An 18,143-nucleotide genomic window follows, 5' to 3' on the forward strand; every position below is an offset into this window, starting at 1 on the left:
TAACTATGTCTATTGAAGTAGGAGTGGAGATGATATACCAATTATATACTCGTCCTGAAATAAGAGTGGAGTTGGTATGACGAAATTTCTAAAAGGACGGAGTTGGGTTTAACCAAACCCGCCCCAACTCCACCACGTTGTCATTCTTAATTTTCTTCTTCTTTCCTCTCTTTCCAACCCCCCTTCTATTTTCTAATAATTGTTTTTTATTCTCTTTTGACATTAATTTCTTTTAATTTTCTTTTTAAATACACCCTTGTCGGATCGGATTGGATCAACTAATCCCAAAAAAAATACATAAATGGGGCGGGGTAGGGCGGTTACGGGTGCACTAATCTCCTAATGGGGTGCAGGTATGAACTGTGAAATTTAAACATGTCACGGGTATGAGACGGGTTTGGATTTGTTCATAATTAAACGAGACTGGCATAGATTTAGGCAAATCCTCTCTATACCCGCCTTGTTATCATTTCTAGCACCATCACATCAACTGCGTTGCAAGTTCGAGTGAGAGAGAATCTTATCCCACATCAAATCTAGTTGGAAAGTGAAGTGTTTTAGGAAAAAAATCGTTTTGGTAAAAAGAAATTTCTTTTGCAATGTCAAAACGTTTTGTAAATAGTGTCAAAAATTTGAAACACGAGCAATGGTTACAACAGTAATTAATATATTTTTTTCAAAAAAATCTTAAATGACAATTTTAAAATAATATATATTTTTATGCTAAATACAGTATATTTTTATGTTTTTATTTCTAAAAATCTTGCAATTAGTAACGTAGGACCACTTAAAAAGTCCCTCTCATCAACAAGTAGAAATTGCGAATCTGCGATACCTTTTTGTGTTCTATATCTAGGATTCTCATATCAATCTATAAGTACTTCAAAAGAATCAAAACTTGTACTTCCATCGAGTATCTTCTATTTATTTAACGTGAATTACAATCTTTGTTCGTTCTTCGAAGAAATTAGGGCTCGTATTTCGAATCTTCGATCCTTACACAGGTGAGTCTCTTTTTCTGCATTAGCTGTTATTTTTATTTTTATTTTTTTCTTCAGGTAATTAAGTGAAGGGTTTCTGTGTTTTCTTCTTTACTTTAATTATAATTAGATTTAGAGTTATCAGAGTTATCATAAGCTTCTTCCTTAATCTGTAATTGTTTTTTTTGGTAGTCTATGCAGAGCTTATTTAGGCTATAAATTTGAGTAACAGAAGGGCAAAAACAACTATGACACAATGAGGAAAAGGATGATGAGGCCCATCTCTAAATGCACAAAAAAACTCAAGGTGAATATGTTGGGAAACGTGCAAGTTTTAAAAACTTTTCGAGGGATTTTGATTCATAGATCTTGATTCATCACATAGAGACAAGTTTTATGCAAAAATAAAAATATGATGTATCATTCAATTAATGGATTAAATACTTACATCAAATGTCTGAGTAAACCTTTAAAACTTTCCTCTAAAGTGAATGTTCTCACTTATTGTAGATCCCTTAGCAAAATGCCTTCTACTTGGATCTCCATATTCTTGGTAATTATTTTGCCTTTAGGAATCACTCATAAGCCTCCATAAATTACCTTGGAAAAACTAGGCTTGTGGGAGCCTCCATTAGATGAGAACATAAACCCTAATTTTCTAGAGAGAAAAAATATATATTCCTTTTTCCTTCTACTAAAAATCACACCTAAAATATATATAGACCATGTATATTTATAGGCAACATAAAGGTAAAGAAAAGGAAACAACTAATCCTTCTCAATCTCTAATTCACATGTCTCAAATCTAATATGATTCCAATATCAAGTTGGGCTATGAGTGAGAATCCATTGGGCCTATTATTTTATTGGCTACAATGAATTAATAATTGGCCCGGTCCATGGACCCAATTCAATTAATTCATAAATTAATTTCTACTCCACTAAAAGAAATTAATTGAACTCCAATTAAATAATAAATAACCTCTGAGTCAATATTGCACTTTGACCCCTCTATGCATAATTAGTTATCGGATAAATAAAGCCATCAATCCGACTACTTAATTAATATATTTATTTTGATACATTTGATTATTTCTGGCTCGATCACAATAAAACATTTGTTTGACAAAAATAATAATTTAAAAAAATAAATATATAATAAATCATTTTGTCTAAAAATACACGAAGGCCTTCGAATTTACTTTGTGATCAACCATAATCAATACAAAATAAATACAAGTAGAAATGATGCAAATATTGAAAATATAACCCTCTAACTATTAATTACATAACTACCCAAAGTGTCGGTCTAAGGATCCCGAAGAATCCGCCGAACAAATCAAAGTAATTATTAATTAATAAAAGAGTCTATAATTTTCTCATACTTAAGAGTCAAATGCCATGACGGTGATAGGGAGCAATTGCATACGACGGCTCTCGCAATATATCTCAACCTAACGCGGATCTAGTTCAAATCTTAATTAATTATGAGTCCATTCATAATTACCGACTATGAACCATTTATGATTACTATTTATATATCATGCATTGATTGCCATCACAAACATATATATAAATATCTCTTGTAATCAAATGGACACTATCAATTCTATAATGAATCGAAATATAATATATTGAATTCACCAATTGTATAAAACATAAATATTTCATAAACGTCAGGAACATATGTCACTTTAATCCAAACAGGAATTTGTTATGCCAGGGCATATAAATCCCAACAGCTCCCACTTGCCCTCATAGCCAATTCAAATTGCACCTAACTCCAATGTTATCCAGATGATGATCAAAATTATTGATCAATAACAGCTTTGATAATGGATCAACAAAGTTGTGTTCCAATGCAATGTTCTAGCCACAAGTACATTTTCCTCATAGCCAATTCAAATTGCATCTAACTCCAATGTTATCCAGGTGTTGATCAAAACTATTGATCGACGACACCTTTGTTAATGGATCAACAAAGTTGTGTTCCAATGCAATATTCTAGCCACAAGTACATTTTCTTGCTGGACAATATCATGTAGAACATGATACTTCCTATCAGTGTATTTTGTTCATCTATGGAACCTTGGGTCATTGGTTTGGACTACTTCTGCACTATTGTCGCAATATAGCTCGATAGGCAGGCTAGTATGCTCCACAACCTCTAAATCAGTGAGATCAAACCAATAGGCTTCTTTTGCCGCCTTTAAGGCTGCAATATATTCCACCTGCAGGTTTGAGTCAGCAGTTGAAATCTGCTTAACAATCTACCAACTGATTTCCCTTCCATTAAGTGAACATACACTAAGTCATGAACCTCATAGTATCTACTTCTGATTGAAAATCAGAACTAGCATACCTGACTAGGACCATATCATCACATCCATAAATGAGTATGATATCATTGATTCTCCTTAGGTACTTAATGATATTTTTCACAACAGACTAGCTGTCAAGTCCAGTATTGGACTGATCTTTACTGACTATCCCTACTATGTAACGGATGTCCTGTTTGGTATAGACCATGGCATATATGAGACTCTCATATGCCGAAGCATATTGTTTCAGTCTCATTTGCTCAATCTCCTTTGATAGTCTTGAAAAACTACTTACTAGAGAGAGCAATCCATATCAATAAAGCAAGAACTCATTCTTTGAGTTATGCACACCAAACCTGATAAAAACTTTTCCAATGTAGGATTATTAAGATAAGCCTATTTTCCTTTTAACCTGATCTTGCAAAAGCTTGATCCTAGGAATATAGCTTACATCTTGAAAATTCTTCATTTAAAAGTAATTGAACAACTACCTCTTTATCGATGACAAAACTTCCACATCATTCTAAATGAGTAGGATGTCATATATAAATATAGAATCAGAAAAATAATGACATTCCCTTGTACACTCATGATTTATTCACAAAAAAATCTTCTGGTATCTTTTTGTAGATTAACTTGCCTTCCATAGGAATCACCCTACTAGAAAGTTCTACAAGATCCCAGAATTTATTAGAATACATAGATTCCAACTCTGATTTTATAGTAACTCGCCAAAACGATCTGTATCTATATCGGTTCACGCTTCCGTGTAACTTACTGGGTCCAACTCATGTTTAACAGGGATATCCATAATGGTCTCACTTAAAAACATGATTATGTCGGATTGGATGATAATCCTCCCACTACATTAATGTACCGATGCAGGAATCTGTGTACAAGATGATGCTGACGCATCAATAGAGAATTCATTTATTATTCTCAATCTCTATAATAAGTGTGTTCAAATGTGGTACATTTGATACTCATACCATATTCTCTAACATTATGCTACTAGGTATGTAATTCATAATATGATCCTCCTATAGATAAACAGTGAGTGTAAACAATCAACTTTTATCATTGAGATCATAAAATAATCCATCCTAGTGACTTAAGAGTAGTTATCAAATCTAGCATGCCTATGATTTGCTTCCAACTTACTTGTCCATATCAAACGCACATGTGCAAAACTACCCCATACGTGCATGTGATTCAAACTAAGATTTAGTCAAAAACACAGCTCAACGGTATCCTTGAGACAGACTAAGATGGAATGCAGTTCATAATGCGCATCGATGTCATTAACGCTAAACTCTTAAATGAAAAAGATAATGTGGCATAACTGATCATAGATCTAACCATGTTAAGTGGAATTCTGTTATTCCTATTTGACACCTAAATGCATTTAGCGTCAATTGCGGAAAACTGGTACATAATACCCTCATTGACCATATAGTCTTTGTTCTATCCCAAGAAATACTCATATCCTCGATCAGATCGAAGTGTCTTGATAAGTTTACCTAATATGTGCTCCACATCAGTCTTAACCTTCTCAGAATATACCAAGAATTTAAGACTTGTGTTGCATCAGATAAACTTATCCAAAACGTGAGTAATCTTGCTTGGATGTTCATAAGACCACACGTGTCAGTGTGTACCGACTCCAATTGTCCTTTATGTCTATTTCTTCTGGCTGATTAAGCCCTAAGAGTTATCTATCCTTCAAAACAGGGTTCACAAGTTTGGTTTACGCTCCCCTACCTCACTAGGTAATTAACCTTCATTGACCAATCTTTGAATCTTATTTTGATTGATAACAACCCAAAAATAGACATTAAAAATACAATGAGTCAGGAATAACAATTTTTCTCTTAACATTCAATCTAGAAGATGTAACATTAGTTTTTACATCCTGCAAATCTTAAGAGTTTGTGATTATAGTATATTAACCATCTTTCAATGCACCAGAAGCAATAGCAAATCTATTCAATTTTATAAAACCAGTTTTACAAAATAACAACACAGTTTTTATAAACCACAAGTGAAACAAAAATTAGATTGCGTCTAACTTCTGTTCATAAAGACAGTTCTCTAATACTAATATCCTCATACTCTCTAATTTCAGATGTAATACTCCCACTGACCTAACTACAACCTTGGCATCAGGTCAAAAGATAAATATATATCCATATCATCAAGGCTTCTGGATTCCTGAAATCCTTACGATGAATTGCAAACATGTTTAGTGGCTCCAGAATCTATCCATCAAGAATTAATAGATGCAACCACTTAACATAGCTCAATGATTAAATATATATTTTCCTATGCCATGTCATTGCTTAGACAGTTCGTCCTATAGTGTTTTAGTTAACGGCAAAAGAAACAGTTTCATTCGCCCTCAATATACACTGCCTTATTCCCTTTAACCTTTTAGATACCTATGTTTTGTGCTAGCCTAGTCCTATTATCATCCTTCTTCTTTGCTTTGCCCGTCCACTTGGGCCTAGAAGAAGATGGTATAGACTAGGTTAGATTGATAGGAACGCCCAAACTCTTGATTATCCCTTCATCTGTTACCAATTCTATAAGAATATCAGCGAGTGTGAACTCAAACTGATTCCTTATTTAGTTCACTCTAACAGAGTCGAACAAGTTTGGTAACAAGGCAATAATCATGTCAACTTGAAACTTACCACCCAAGTCAGCCCTATTGATCTCCAGCTAATTTTAAATAATAAACAATCATTTTCCAAAATTTGATTTCATACTGGAGTTCCTTAGGCTATCTTGATGTTATTCAAGTCTGATATAGTACTTTAGCATACTCTCTATCTAATCTCACCAAAACATCTTATTGACATTTAACATGATGCTTGAAGAAAATAAAATAATGTAAATGTTAGTTTTGGAGCGTATTCGAGGTAAACTCTAGAATGTTGCACCAATTCATCTCATTTGTCTTATTTCACTTATTCAAAGCATTAATGTTCTCTTGGGTATCTTAAAGTAAAATGATTAGGTTTTAGGAGTAGTAAATACATTTGTACCACCACGTTGTGAATAAAATATCTAAATTCCTTTTCTAGTCATTATAAATGAAGTCCACATACATTGAAATTAGCAAGCAGATAAAATGGATTAGACATAATTAGTCTGAATATAAATGCATTCATACAATATGCAAGGTGAATTATTAATACTGTCATGCATATTTAAAATTAAAATGAGTTTGTTTACCACATAATATAATAAATCTCAATCGAACAAGAGATCATTATCATTATTGGTGAACAATCCCTTTTAATTAATGTGGGTCCCTCAACTCTGTAGCATAATAAATCAACCAATCAATATGTCAATAACTTATCCTGTTGGAAGAGTTCATTATTACTATTGTAGAGATTCATTTGCTATTAGGTGAGCACTTCCATTAAAATAATATGTGGGTCCCTTAACCGCTGCATGAAAAATCGGATAACCAATACACCAATAACTTATTCGGTTGGCGAAGTTCATTATTGTTATTGGCGGACAAATCCCATCATCTCCATATTTCTTAAGACAATGTCTTGTCTATCTATATGAAATGATTCCCGATTATGTTTAGCCTTTCTAAAATCACCTAGTGTAGACCACTCCGTTGGGGAGCTAACACTATTGATTTTAGATTGAGTGTATAACGTTATTAAAGTTCTAACGAAAAATAAAACATTAAATATGTTGTCATTATAATCTAGACTCTTTAAATCATGCGTAGGGCCTTATTTTTAAAGATCTAATTATAATGAACATTTAATATTTTTATTTTCATGAGACAACCATTCTTGTAATATTAAGACTTTTCAAATCATGCGTGGGGCCTTATTTTTGAAAATCTAATTACAATAGTATTAATAACGAAGGCCATGGGGTAATGTATAAAAATCCCCGCTCCTACTCAATTTTTTTAATCATTCATAATTAGGGTTTTCATTTTATTCAAATACATGATATGATGCATGCTAAACGTCTTGATTTTAATCCAATTAAATTTAGAAAATATTTGGACTTTAAATGATTCACTAATATTTAATTTGAAGCACACTTTAAAAATAATTTACAAAAATAATTTTTCGTTTCCCAATAAGTGCTCTCAAATTAATTAGTAATCAAATCCAATTAATTTTCATAATTTAATTAATATAAATCAAGTCATTTAATTAAATATCATGGATCCAATGCATGAATAATAATAATAAACAATTAATTATTCCATGCATCAGTTAAATAAATAAATAACAGACAGAAGCAATTTAAATGGTTAATGGATTCAGCTTTTAACATTTATATGCTCTAAGTAATGCGCGAGGGTCTATCATTAGCAGCGTCACATGGGATTATTTCCCATCAATCCCTCTTGATCTCCGGCCAAAACCTTGCCGCCGACAACTCTCCGGTCGCCGGAAAATCGCCGAAAAATTCCAGAAATTAAATTAGGCCTTAAAAAATTCTAGAAAAATTCCGGAAAATTTCTAAAAAATCCCAGAAAATTCCTGAAGCCTAATTTAACCCTCTTGGACCTTCTTGAAGCTTCATAGCATCCTTTGACGAAGATTACATGGCTTTAAAAATATTTACAATTTGAAATACAATGGAAAAAATTAAATTACATCATTGAACTTTCAAACGGCTAAATCAAAGCCTTAATTACATTTATCCAAAGATAAAATTACATTCAATATTCCTCTAAGCTTCATCCATGGCCCAAAACACATATCATCATTCACAATTATACATACATCATCATGTATCAATATATATCAATATATTAATTCATACATCAACATACATCAATAAATAAATATATGCATATCAAAATTGGATCCATGAATCATGAATTTTCATAAAATCATGATCTCTAGTAATGAATCAAACCATGCTCTGATACCACTGTTGGGAAACGTGCAAGTTTTAAAAACTTTTCGAGGGATTTTGATTCATAGATCTTGATTCATCACATAGAGACAAGTTTTATGCAAAAATAAAAATATGATGTATCATTCAATTAATGGATTAAATACTTACATCAAATGTCTGAGTAAACCTTTAAAACTTTCCTCTAAAGTGAATGTTCTCACTTATTGTAGATCCCTTAGCAAAATGCCTTCTACTTGGATCTCCATATTCTTGGTAATTATTTTGCCTTTAGGAATCACTCATAAGCCTCCATAAATTACCTTGGAAAAACTAGGCTTGTGGGAGCCTCCATTAGATGAGAACATAAACCCTAATTTTCTAGAGAGAAAAAATATATATTCCTTTTTCCTTCTACTAAAAATCACACCTAAAATATATATAGACCATGTATATTTATAGGCAACATAAAGGTAAAGAAAAGGAAACAACTAATCCTTCTCAATCTCTAATTCACATGTCTCAAATCTAATATGATTCCAATATCAAGTTGGGCTATGAGTGAGAATCCATTGGGCCTATTATTTTATTGGCTACAATGAATTAATAATTGGCCCGGTCCATGGACCCAATTCAATTAATTCATAAATTAATTTCTACTCCACTAAAAGAAATTAATTGAACTCCAATTAAATAATAAATAACCTCTGAGTCAATATTGCACTTTGACCCCTCTATGCATAATTAGTTATCGGATAAATAAAGCCATCAATCCGACTACTTAATTAATATATTTATTTTGATACATTTGATTATTTCTGGCTCGATCACAATAAAACATTTGTTTGACAAAAATAATAATTTAAAAAAATAAATATATAATAAATCATTTTGTCTAAAAATACACGAAGGCCTTCGAATTTACTTTGTGATCAACCATAATCAATACAAAATAAATACAAGTAGAAATGATGCAAATATTGAAAATATAACCCTCTAACTATTAATTACATAACTACCCAAAGTGTCGGTCTAAGGATCCCGAAGAATCCGCCGAACAAATCAAAGTAATTATTAATTAATAAAAGAGTCTATAATTTTCTCATACTTAAGAGTCAAATGCCATGACGGTGATAGGGAGCAATTGCATACGACGGCTCTCGCAATATATCTCAACCTAACGCGGATCTAGTTCAAATCTTAATTAATTATGAGTCCATTCATAATTACCGACTATGAACCATTTATGATTACTATTTATATATCATGCATTGATTGCCATCACAAACATATATATAAATATCTCTTGTAATCAAATGGACACTATCAATTCTATAATGAATCGAAATATAATATATTGAATTCACCAATTGTATAAAACATAAATATTTCATAAACGTCAGGAACATATGTCACTTTAATCCAAACAGGAATTTGTTATGCCAGGGCATATAAATCCCAACAGCTCCCACTTGCCCTCATAGCCAATTCAAATTGCACCTAACTCCAATGTTATCCAGATGATGATCAAAATTATTGATCAATAACAGCTTTGATAATGGATCAACAAAGTTGTGTTCCAATGCAATGTTCTAGCCACAAGTACATTTTCCTCATAGCCAATTCAAATTGCATCTAACTCCAATGTTATCCAGGTGTTGATCAAAACTATTGATCGACGACACCTTTGTTAATGGATCAACAAAGTTGTGTTCCAATGCAATATTCTAGCCACAAGTACATTTTCTTGCTGGACAATATCATGTAGAACATGATACTTCCTATCAGTGTATTTTGTTCATCTATGGAACCTTGGGTCATTGGTTTGGACTACTTCTGCACTATTGTCGCAATATAGCTCGATAGGCAGGCTAGTATGCTCCACAACCTCTAAATCAGTGAGATCAAACCAATAGGCTTCTTTTGCCGCCTTTAAGGCTGCAATATATTCCACCTGCAGGTTTGAGTCAGCAGTTGAAATCTGCTTAACAATCTACCAACTGATTTCCCTTCCATTAAGTGAACATACACTAAGTCATGAACCTCATAGTATCTACTTCTGATTGAAAATCAGAACTAGCATACCTGACTAGGACCATATCATCACATCCATAAATGAGTATGATATCATTGATTCTCCTTAGGTACTTAATGATATTTTTCACAACAGACTAGCTGTCAAGTCCAGTATTGGACTGATCTTTACTGACTATCCCTACTATGTAACGGATGTCCTGTTTGGTATAGACCATGGCATATATGAGACTCTCATATGCCGAAGCATATTGTTTCAGTCTCATTTGCTCAATCTCCTTTGATAGTCTTGAAAAACTACTTACTAGAGAGAGCAATCCATATCAATAAAGCAAGAACTCATTCTTTGAGTTATGCACACCAAACCTGATAAAAACTTTTCCAATGTAGGATTATTAAGATAAGCCTATTTTCCTTTTAACCTGATCTTGCAAAAGCTTGATCCTAGGAATATAGCTTACATCTTGAAAATTCTTCATTTAAAAGTAATTGAACAACTACCTCTTTATCGATGACAAAACTTCCACATCATTCTAAATGAGTAGGATGTCATATATAAATATAGAATCAGAAAAATAATGACATTCCCTTGTACACTCATGATTTATTCACAAAAAAATCTTCTGGTATCTTTTTGTAGATTAACTTGCCTTCCATAGGAATCACCCTACTAGAAAGTTCTACAAGATCCCAGAATTTATTAGAATACATAGATTCCAACTCTGATTTTATAGTAACTCGCCAAAACGATCTGTATCTATATCGGTTCACGCTTCCGTGTAACTTACTGGGTCCAACTCATGTTTAACAGGGATATCCATAATGGTCTCACTTAAAAACATGATTATGTCGGATTGGATGATAATCCTCCCACTACATTAATGTACCGATGCAGGAATCTGTGTACAAGATGATGCTGACGCATCAATAGAGAATTCATTTATTATTCTCAATCTCTATAATAAGTGTGTTCAAATGTGGTACATTTGATACTCATACCATATTCTCTAACATTATGCTACTAGGTATGTAATTCATAATATGATCCTCCTATAGATAAACAGTGAGTGTAAACAATCAACTTTTATCATTGAGATCATAAAATAATCCATCCTAGTGACTTAAGAGTAGTTATCAAATCTAGCATGCCTATGATTTGCTTCCAACTTACTTGTCCATATCAAACGCACATGTGCAAAACTACCCCATACGTGCATGTGATTCAAACTAAGATTTAGTCAAAAACACAGCTCAACGGTATCCTTGAGACAGACTAAGATGGAATGCAGTTCATAATGCGCATCGATGTCATTAACGCTAAACTCTTAAATGAAAAAGATAATGTGGCATAACTGATCATAGATCTAACCATGTTAAGTGGAATTCTGTTATTCCTATTTGACACCTAAATGCATTTAGCGTCAATTGCGGAAAACTGGTACATAATACCCTCATTGACCATATAGTCTTTGTTCTATCCCAAGAAATACTCATATCCTCGATCAGATCGAAGTGTCTTGATAAGTTTACCTAATATGTGCTCCACATCAGTCTTAACCTTCTCAGAATATACCAAGAATTTAAGACTTGTGTTGCATCAGATAAACTTATCCAAAACGTGAGTAATCTTGCTTGGATGTTCATAAGACCACACGTGTCAGTGTGTACCGACTCCAATTGTCCTTTATGTCTATTTCTTCTGGCTGATTAAGCCCTAAGAGTTATCTATCCTTCAAAACAGGGTTCACAAGTTTGGTTTACGCTCCCCTACCTCACTAGGTAATTAACCTTCATTGACCAATCTTTGAATCTTATTTTGATTGATAACAACCCAAAAATAGACATTAAAAATACAATGAGTCAGGAATAACAATTTTTCTCTTAACATTCAATCTAGAAGATGTAACATTAGTTTTTACATCCTGCAAATCTTAAGAGTTTGTGATTATAGTATATTAACCATCTTTCAATGCACCAGAAGCAATAGCAAATCTATTCAATTTTATAAAACCAGTTTTACAAAATAACAACACAGTTTTTATAAACCACAAGTGAAACAAAAATTAGATTGCGTCTAACTTCTGTTCATAAAGACAGTTCTCTAATACTAATATCCTCATACTCTCTAATTTCAGATGTAATACTCCCACTGACCTAACTACAACCTTGGCATCAGGTCAAAAGATAAATATATATCCATATCATCAAGGCTTCTGGATTCCTGAAATCCTTACGATGAATTGCAAACATGTTTAGTGGCTCCAGAATCTATCCATCAAGAATTAATAGATGCAACCACTTAACATAGCTCAATGATTAAATATATATTTTCCTATGCCATGTCATTGCTTAGACAGTTCGTCCTATAGTGTTTTAGTTAACGGCAAAAGAAACAGTTTCATTCGCCCTCAATATACACTGCCTTATTCCCTTTAACCTTTTAGATACCTATGTTTTGTGCTAGCCTAGTCCTATTATCATCCTTCTTCTTTGCTTTGCCCGTCCACTTGGGCCTAGAAGAAGATGGTATAGACTAGGTTAGATTGATAGGAACGCCCAAACTCTTGATTATCCCTTCATCTGTTACCAATTCTATAAGAATATCAGCGAGTGTGAACTCAAACTGATTCCTTATTTAGTTCACTCTAACAGAGTCGAACAAGTTTGGTAACAAGGCAATAATCATGTCAACTTGAAACTTACCACCCAAGTCAGCCCTATTGATCTCCAGCTAATTTTAAATAATAAACAATCATTTTCCAAAATTTGATTTCATACTGGAGTTCCTTAGGCTATCTTGATGTTATTCAAGTCTGATATAGTACTTTAGCATACTCTCTATCTAATCTCACCAAAACATCTTATTGACATTTAACATGATGCTTGAAGAAAATAAAATAATGTAAATGTTAGTTTTGGAGCGTATTCGAGGTAAACTCTAGAATGTTGCACCAATTCATCTCATTTGTCTTATTTCACTTATTCAAAGCATTAATGTTCTCTTGGGTATCTTAAAGTAAAATGATTAGGTTTTAGGAGTAGTAAATACATTTGTACCACCACGTTGTGAATAAAATATCTAAATTCCTTTTCTAGTCATTATAAATGAAGTCCACATACATTGAAATTAGCAAGCAGATAAAATGGATTAGACATAATTAGTCTGAATATAAATGCATTCATACAATATGCAAGGTGAATTATTAATACTGTCATGCATATTTAAAATTAAAATGAGTTTGTTTACCACATAATATAATAAATCTCAATCGAACAAGAGATCATTATCATTATTGGTGAACAATCCCTTTTAATTAATGTGGGTCCCTCAACTCTGTAGCATAATAAATCAACCAATCAATATGTCAATAACTTATCCTGTTGGAAGAGTTCATTATTACTATTGTAGAGATTCATTTGCTATTAGGTGAGCACTTCCATTAAAATAATATGTGGGTCCCTTAACCGCTGCATGAAAAATCGGATAACCAATACACCAATAACTTATTCGGTTGGCGAAGTTCATTATTGTTATTGGCGGACAAATCCCATCATCTCCATATTTCTTAAGACAATGTCTTGTCTATCTATATGAAATGATTCCCGATTATGTTTAGCCTTTCTAAAATCACCTAGTGTAGACCACTCCGTTGGGGAGCTAACACTATTGATTTTAGATTGAGTGTATAACGTTATTAAAGTTCTAACGAAAAATAAAACATTAAATATGTTGTCATTATAATCTAGACTCTTTAAATCATGCGTAGGGCCTTATTTTTAAAGATCTAATTATAATGAACATTTAATATTTTTATTTTCATGAGACAACCATTCTTGTAATATTAAGACTTTTCAAATCATGCGTGGGGCCTTATTTTTGAAAATCTAATTACAATAGTATTAATAACGAAGGCCATGGGGTAATGTATAAAAATCCCCGCTCCTACTCAATTTTTTTAATCATTCATAATTAGGGTTTTCATTTTATTCAAATACATGATATGATGCATGCTAAACGTCTTGATTTTAATCCAATTAAATTTAGAAAATATTTGGACTTTAAATGATTCACTAATATTTAATTTGAAGCACACTTTAAAAATAATTTACAAAAATAATTTTTCGTTTCCCAATAAGTGCTCTCAAATTAATTAGTAATCAAATCCAATTAATTTTCATAATTTAATTAATATAAATCAAGTCATTTAATTAAATATCATGGATCCAATGCATGAATAATAATAATAAACAATTAATTATTCCATGCATCAGTTAAATAAATAAATAACAGACAGAAGCAATTTAAATGGTTAATGGATTCAGCTTTTAACATTTATATGCTCTAAGTAATGCGCGAGGGTCTATCATTAGCAGCGTCACATGGGATTATTTCCCATCAATCCCTCTTGATCTCCGGCCAAAACCTTGCCGCCGACAACTCTCCGGTCGCCGGAAAATCGCCGAAAAATTCCAGAAATTAAATTAGGCCTTAAAAAATTCTAGAAAAATTCCGGAAAATTTCTAAAAAATCCCAGAAAATTCCTGAAGCCTAATTTAACCCTCTTGGACCTTCTTGAAGCTTCATAGCATCCTTTGACGAAGATTACATGGCTTTAAAAATATTTACAATTTGAAATACAATGGAAAAAATTAAATTACATCATTGAACTTTCAAACGGCTAAATCAAAGCCTTAATTACATTTATCCAAAGATAAAATTACATTCAATATTCCTCTAAGCTTCATCCATGGCCCAAAACACATATCATCATTCACAATTATACATACATCATCATGTATCAATATATATCAATATATTAATTCATACATCAACATACATCAATAAATAAATATATGCATATCAAAATTGGATCCATGAATCATGAATTTTCATAAAATCATGATCTCTAGTAATGAATCAAACCATGCTCTGATACCACTGTTGGGAAACGTGCAAGTTTTAAAAACTTTTCGAGGGATTTTGATTCATAGATCTTGATTCATCACATAGAGACAAGTTTTATGCAAAAATAAAAATATGATGTATCATTCAATTAATGGATTAAATACTTACATCAAATGTCTGAGTAAACCTTTAAAACTTTCCTCTAAAGTGAATGTTCTCACTTATTGTAGATCCCTTAGCAAAATGCCTTCTACTTGGATCTCCATATTCTTGGTAATTATTTTGCCTTTAGGAATCACTCATAAGCCTCCATAAATTACCTTGGAAAAACTAGGCTTGTGGGAGCCTCCATTAGATGAGAACATAAACCCTAATTTTCTAGAGAGAAAAAATATATATTCCTTTTTCCTTCTACTAAAAATCACACCTAAAATATATATAGACCATGTATATTTATAGGCAACATAAAGGTAAAGAAAAGGAAACAACTAATCCTTCTCAATCTCTAATTCACATGTCTCAAATCTAATATGATTCCAATATCAAGTTGGGCTATGAGTGAGAATCCATTGGGCCTATTATTTTATTGGCTACAATGAATTAATAATTGGCCCGGTCCATGGACCCAATTCAATTAATTCATAAATTAATTTCTACTCCACTAAAAGAAATTAATTGAACTCCAATTAAATAATAAATAACCTCTGAGTCAATATTGCACTTTGACCCCTCTATGCATAATTAGTTATCGGATAAATAAAGCCATCAATCCGACTACTTAATTAATATATTTATTTTGATACATTTGATTATTTCTGGCTCGATCACAATAAAACATTTGTTTGACAAAAATAATAATTTAAAAAAATAAATATATAATAAATCATTTTGTCTAAAAATACACGAAGGCCTTCGAATTTACTTTGTGATCAACCATAATCAATACAAAATAAATACAAGTAGAAATGATGCAAATATTGAAAATATAACTCTCTAACTATTAATTACATAACTACCCAAAGTGTCGGTCTAAGGATCCCGAAGAATCCGCCGAACAAATCAAAGTAATTATTAATTAATAAAAGAGTCTATAATTTTCTCATACTTAAGAGTCAAATGCCATGACGGTGATAGGGAGCAATTGCATACGACGGCTCTCGCAATATATCTCAACCTAACGCGGATCTAGTTCAAATCTTAATTAATTATGAGTCCATCCATAATTACCGACTATGAACCATTTATGATTACTATTTATATATCATGCATTGATTGCCATCACAAACATATATATAAATATCTCTTGTAATCAAATGGACACTATCAATTCTATAATGAATCGAAATATAATATATTGAATTCACCAATTGTATAAAACATAAATATTTCATAAACGTCAGGAACATATGTCACTTTAATCCAAACAGGAATTTGCTATGCCAGGGCATATAAATCCCAACAGAATATTCTTTATATATATATATATATATATTTATTTTTATCAGTCTAAAGTTTTTATTTTTATTTTTTTTAATGAAGTATTCTTATTTACACTTTTTTTTTAATTTATTTTGGTTCTACAGAGTAACAACTTTATGATTTTTTTTTGGTAATTGGATAGTATAATGTTTTTGCTGAAGCATTCTTTATTACTATTATTTTTTTTTTTTTTGGTAATTTATTTTGGTTCATCAGAGTAATAACAAGAAGGATTGGATCAGTGGGCTGCCTGATGAAATTATTGTTTCTATTGTGTCTCTTCTGGGAATTAGGGAAGCGGCACGCACTTGTGTACTCTCCAAAAGATGGGAAAATGTATGGTTGTTCTCATATAATATGGTTCTAAACTTTGACGCTTTAGAAACAATTTTTGATCTTGAATCGAGACGAAAGGTAATGGAAGTAGAAAGATGTAGGTACATAAGTTGGGTGAACAAAGTCTTGGATTTGCATCGTGGTTCAACCATGGATGAGTTTAGAGTTTCTTTTTGTTTGAATGTCTCTTCTAGCTGTGTCATTGATAGATGGATTGAATTTGCAATAGCAAAGAGATTTCAAAGGCTTGAGGTGGATTTGGAACCATGTTACTATATGGAAAAGACCGAAGCATATACTTTTCCAAACCAGAATTTTATTCACATCAAAAGTCCTGCCGGTTTATCCGGCATTAGGTCCCTAAGATCCCTCTGTTTTAAGCGTGTGAACATAAGTGGAGAAATTCTTAAATACTTCCTTTCCAATTGTCCTCTTCTCGAATCTCTACAAGTAGAACTCTTGGAAAATTTAGTGAATTTAAAAGTTTTTGGTTCCTCACTTCGGCTGAAGGTTTTGGAGATATCCAAATAACGCCATTTGAAGGATCTTGAGGTTTGTGCTACGAATCTTGTGTCATTTAAATATTTTGGACCGGGCCAAAATATAAATATGCAAATTAAGGATGCATTCCAGCTTGCTGAGGTGTCTAGTACAGATTTCTATGAGCCAATAGACCGTGGTTTTTTCCGGTTTTCAAGGTACTTTTCGTAGCTCGAGACTCTCTCATAGGGAATTTGTGCAAAAGGTTAGTTTGATATCCCTATTGTAATTGTTATTTAATGTATTCTAAAGCGTTACCATAGTGATTATTGCTTTGTGCTATGTTAAAAACTCGAACCACCAAGTTTTAGAACAATGATACGAGTTTGAGTACAATTACTTTGTACAGCAATAATGCCAAAGCTTAGATCTGGATCTATTCCATTTTCCCAACACCCCACAATACTTTGACTAGCCCTAGTTAAGGACCCTTTTAGTTTTGTTATTTTATAATTAGTTTAGCTTTTCAGGATTATGTATTCCGACAACTTCCAAAATTTACGAAGCTCAAGCACTTGACATTGGAAGTTGAGGCTGATGATCTTGAAAGCCTTCTAGGTTGGACCAACTTGATACATGCATCGCCTTTGCTGAATAAATTTAAATTGCAGGTAAATATTTTATCTATCTATCTATTTATTTATTTGTAGATGC

The 18,143-nt window shown here is 32.2% G+C and overlaps 1 protein-coding gene across 1 annotated transcript; it reads left to right on the forward strand.

The window, feature by feature from the left end:
• The first annotated feature begins 811 nt into the window (after positions 1 to 811).
• Positions 812 to 17,678, forward strand: LOC132303862 (F-box/LRR-repeat protein At2g42730-like). The gene is made up of 2 exons (XM_059801306.1): positions 812 to 1,287; positions 16,830 to 17,678. Exons 1-2 carry the CDS (start codon positions 1,237 to 1,239, stop codon positions 17,478 to 17,480), a joined length of 702 nt encoding a protein of 233 aa, XP_059657289.1. The 5' UTR covers positions 812 to 1,236; the 3' UTR covers positions 17,481 to 17,678.
• The last annotated feature ends 465 nt before the right edge of the window (positions 17,679 to 18,143 follow it).

Source organism: Cornus florida, unplaced genomic scaffold (genome assembly GCF_030987335.1).
Source record: "Cornus florida cultivar Cherokee Brave unplaced genomic scaffold, ASM3098733v1 CherokeeBrave_3.0.0_Hap2_Chr04, whole genome shotgun sequence".
Classification (NCBI taxonomy): Eukaryota; Viridiplantae; Streptophyta; class Magnoliopsida; order Cornales; family Cornaceae; genus Cornus; species Cornus florida.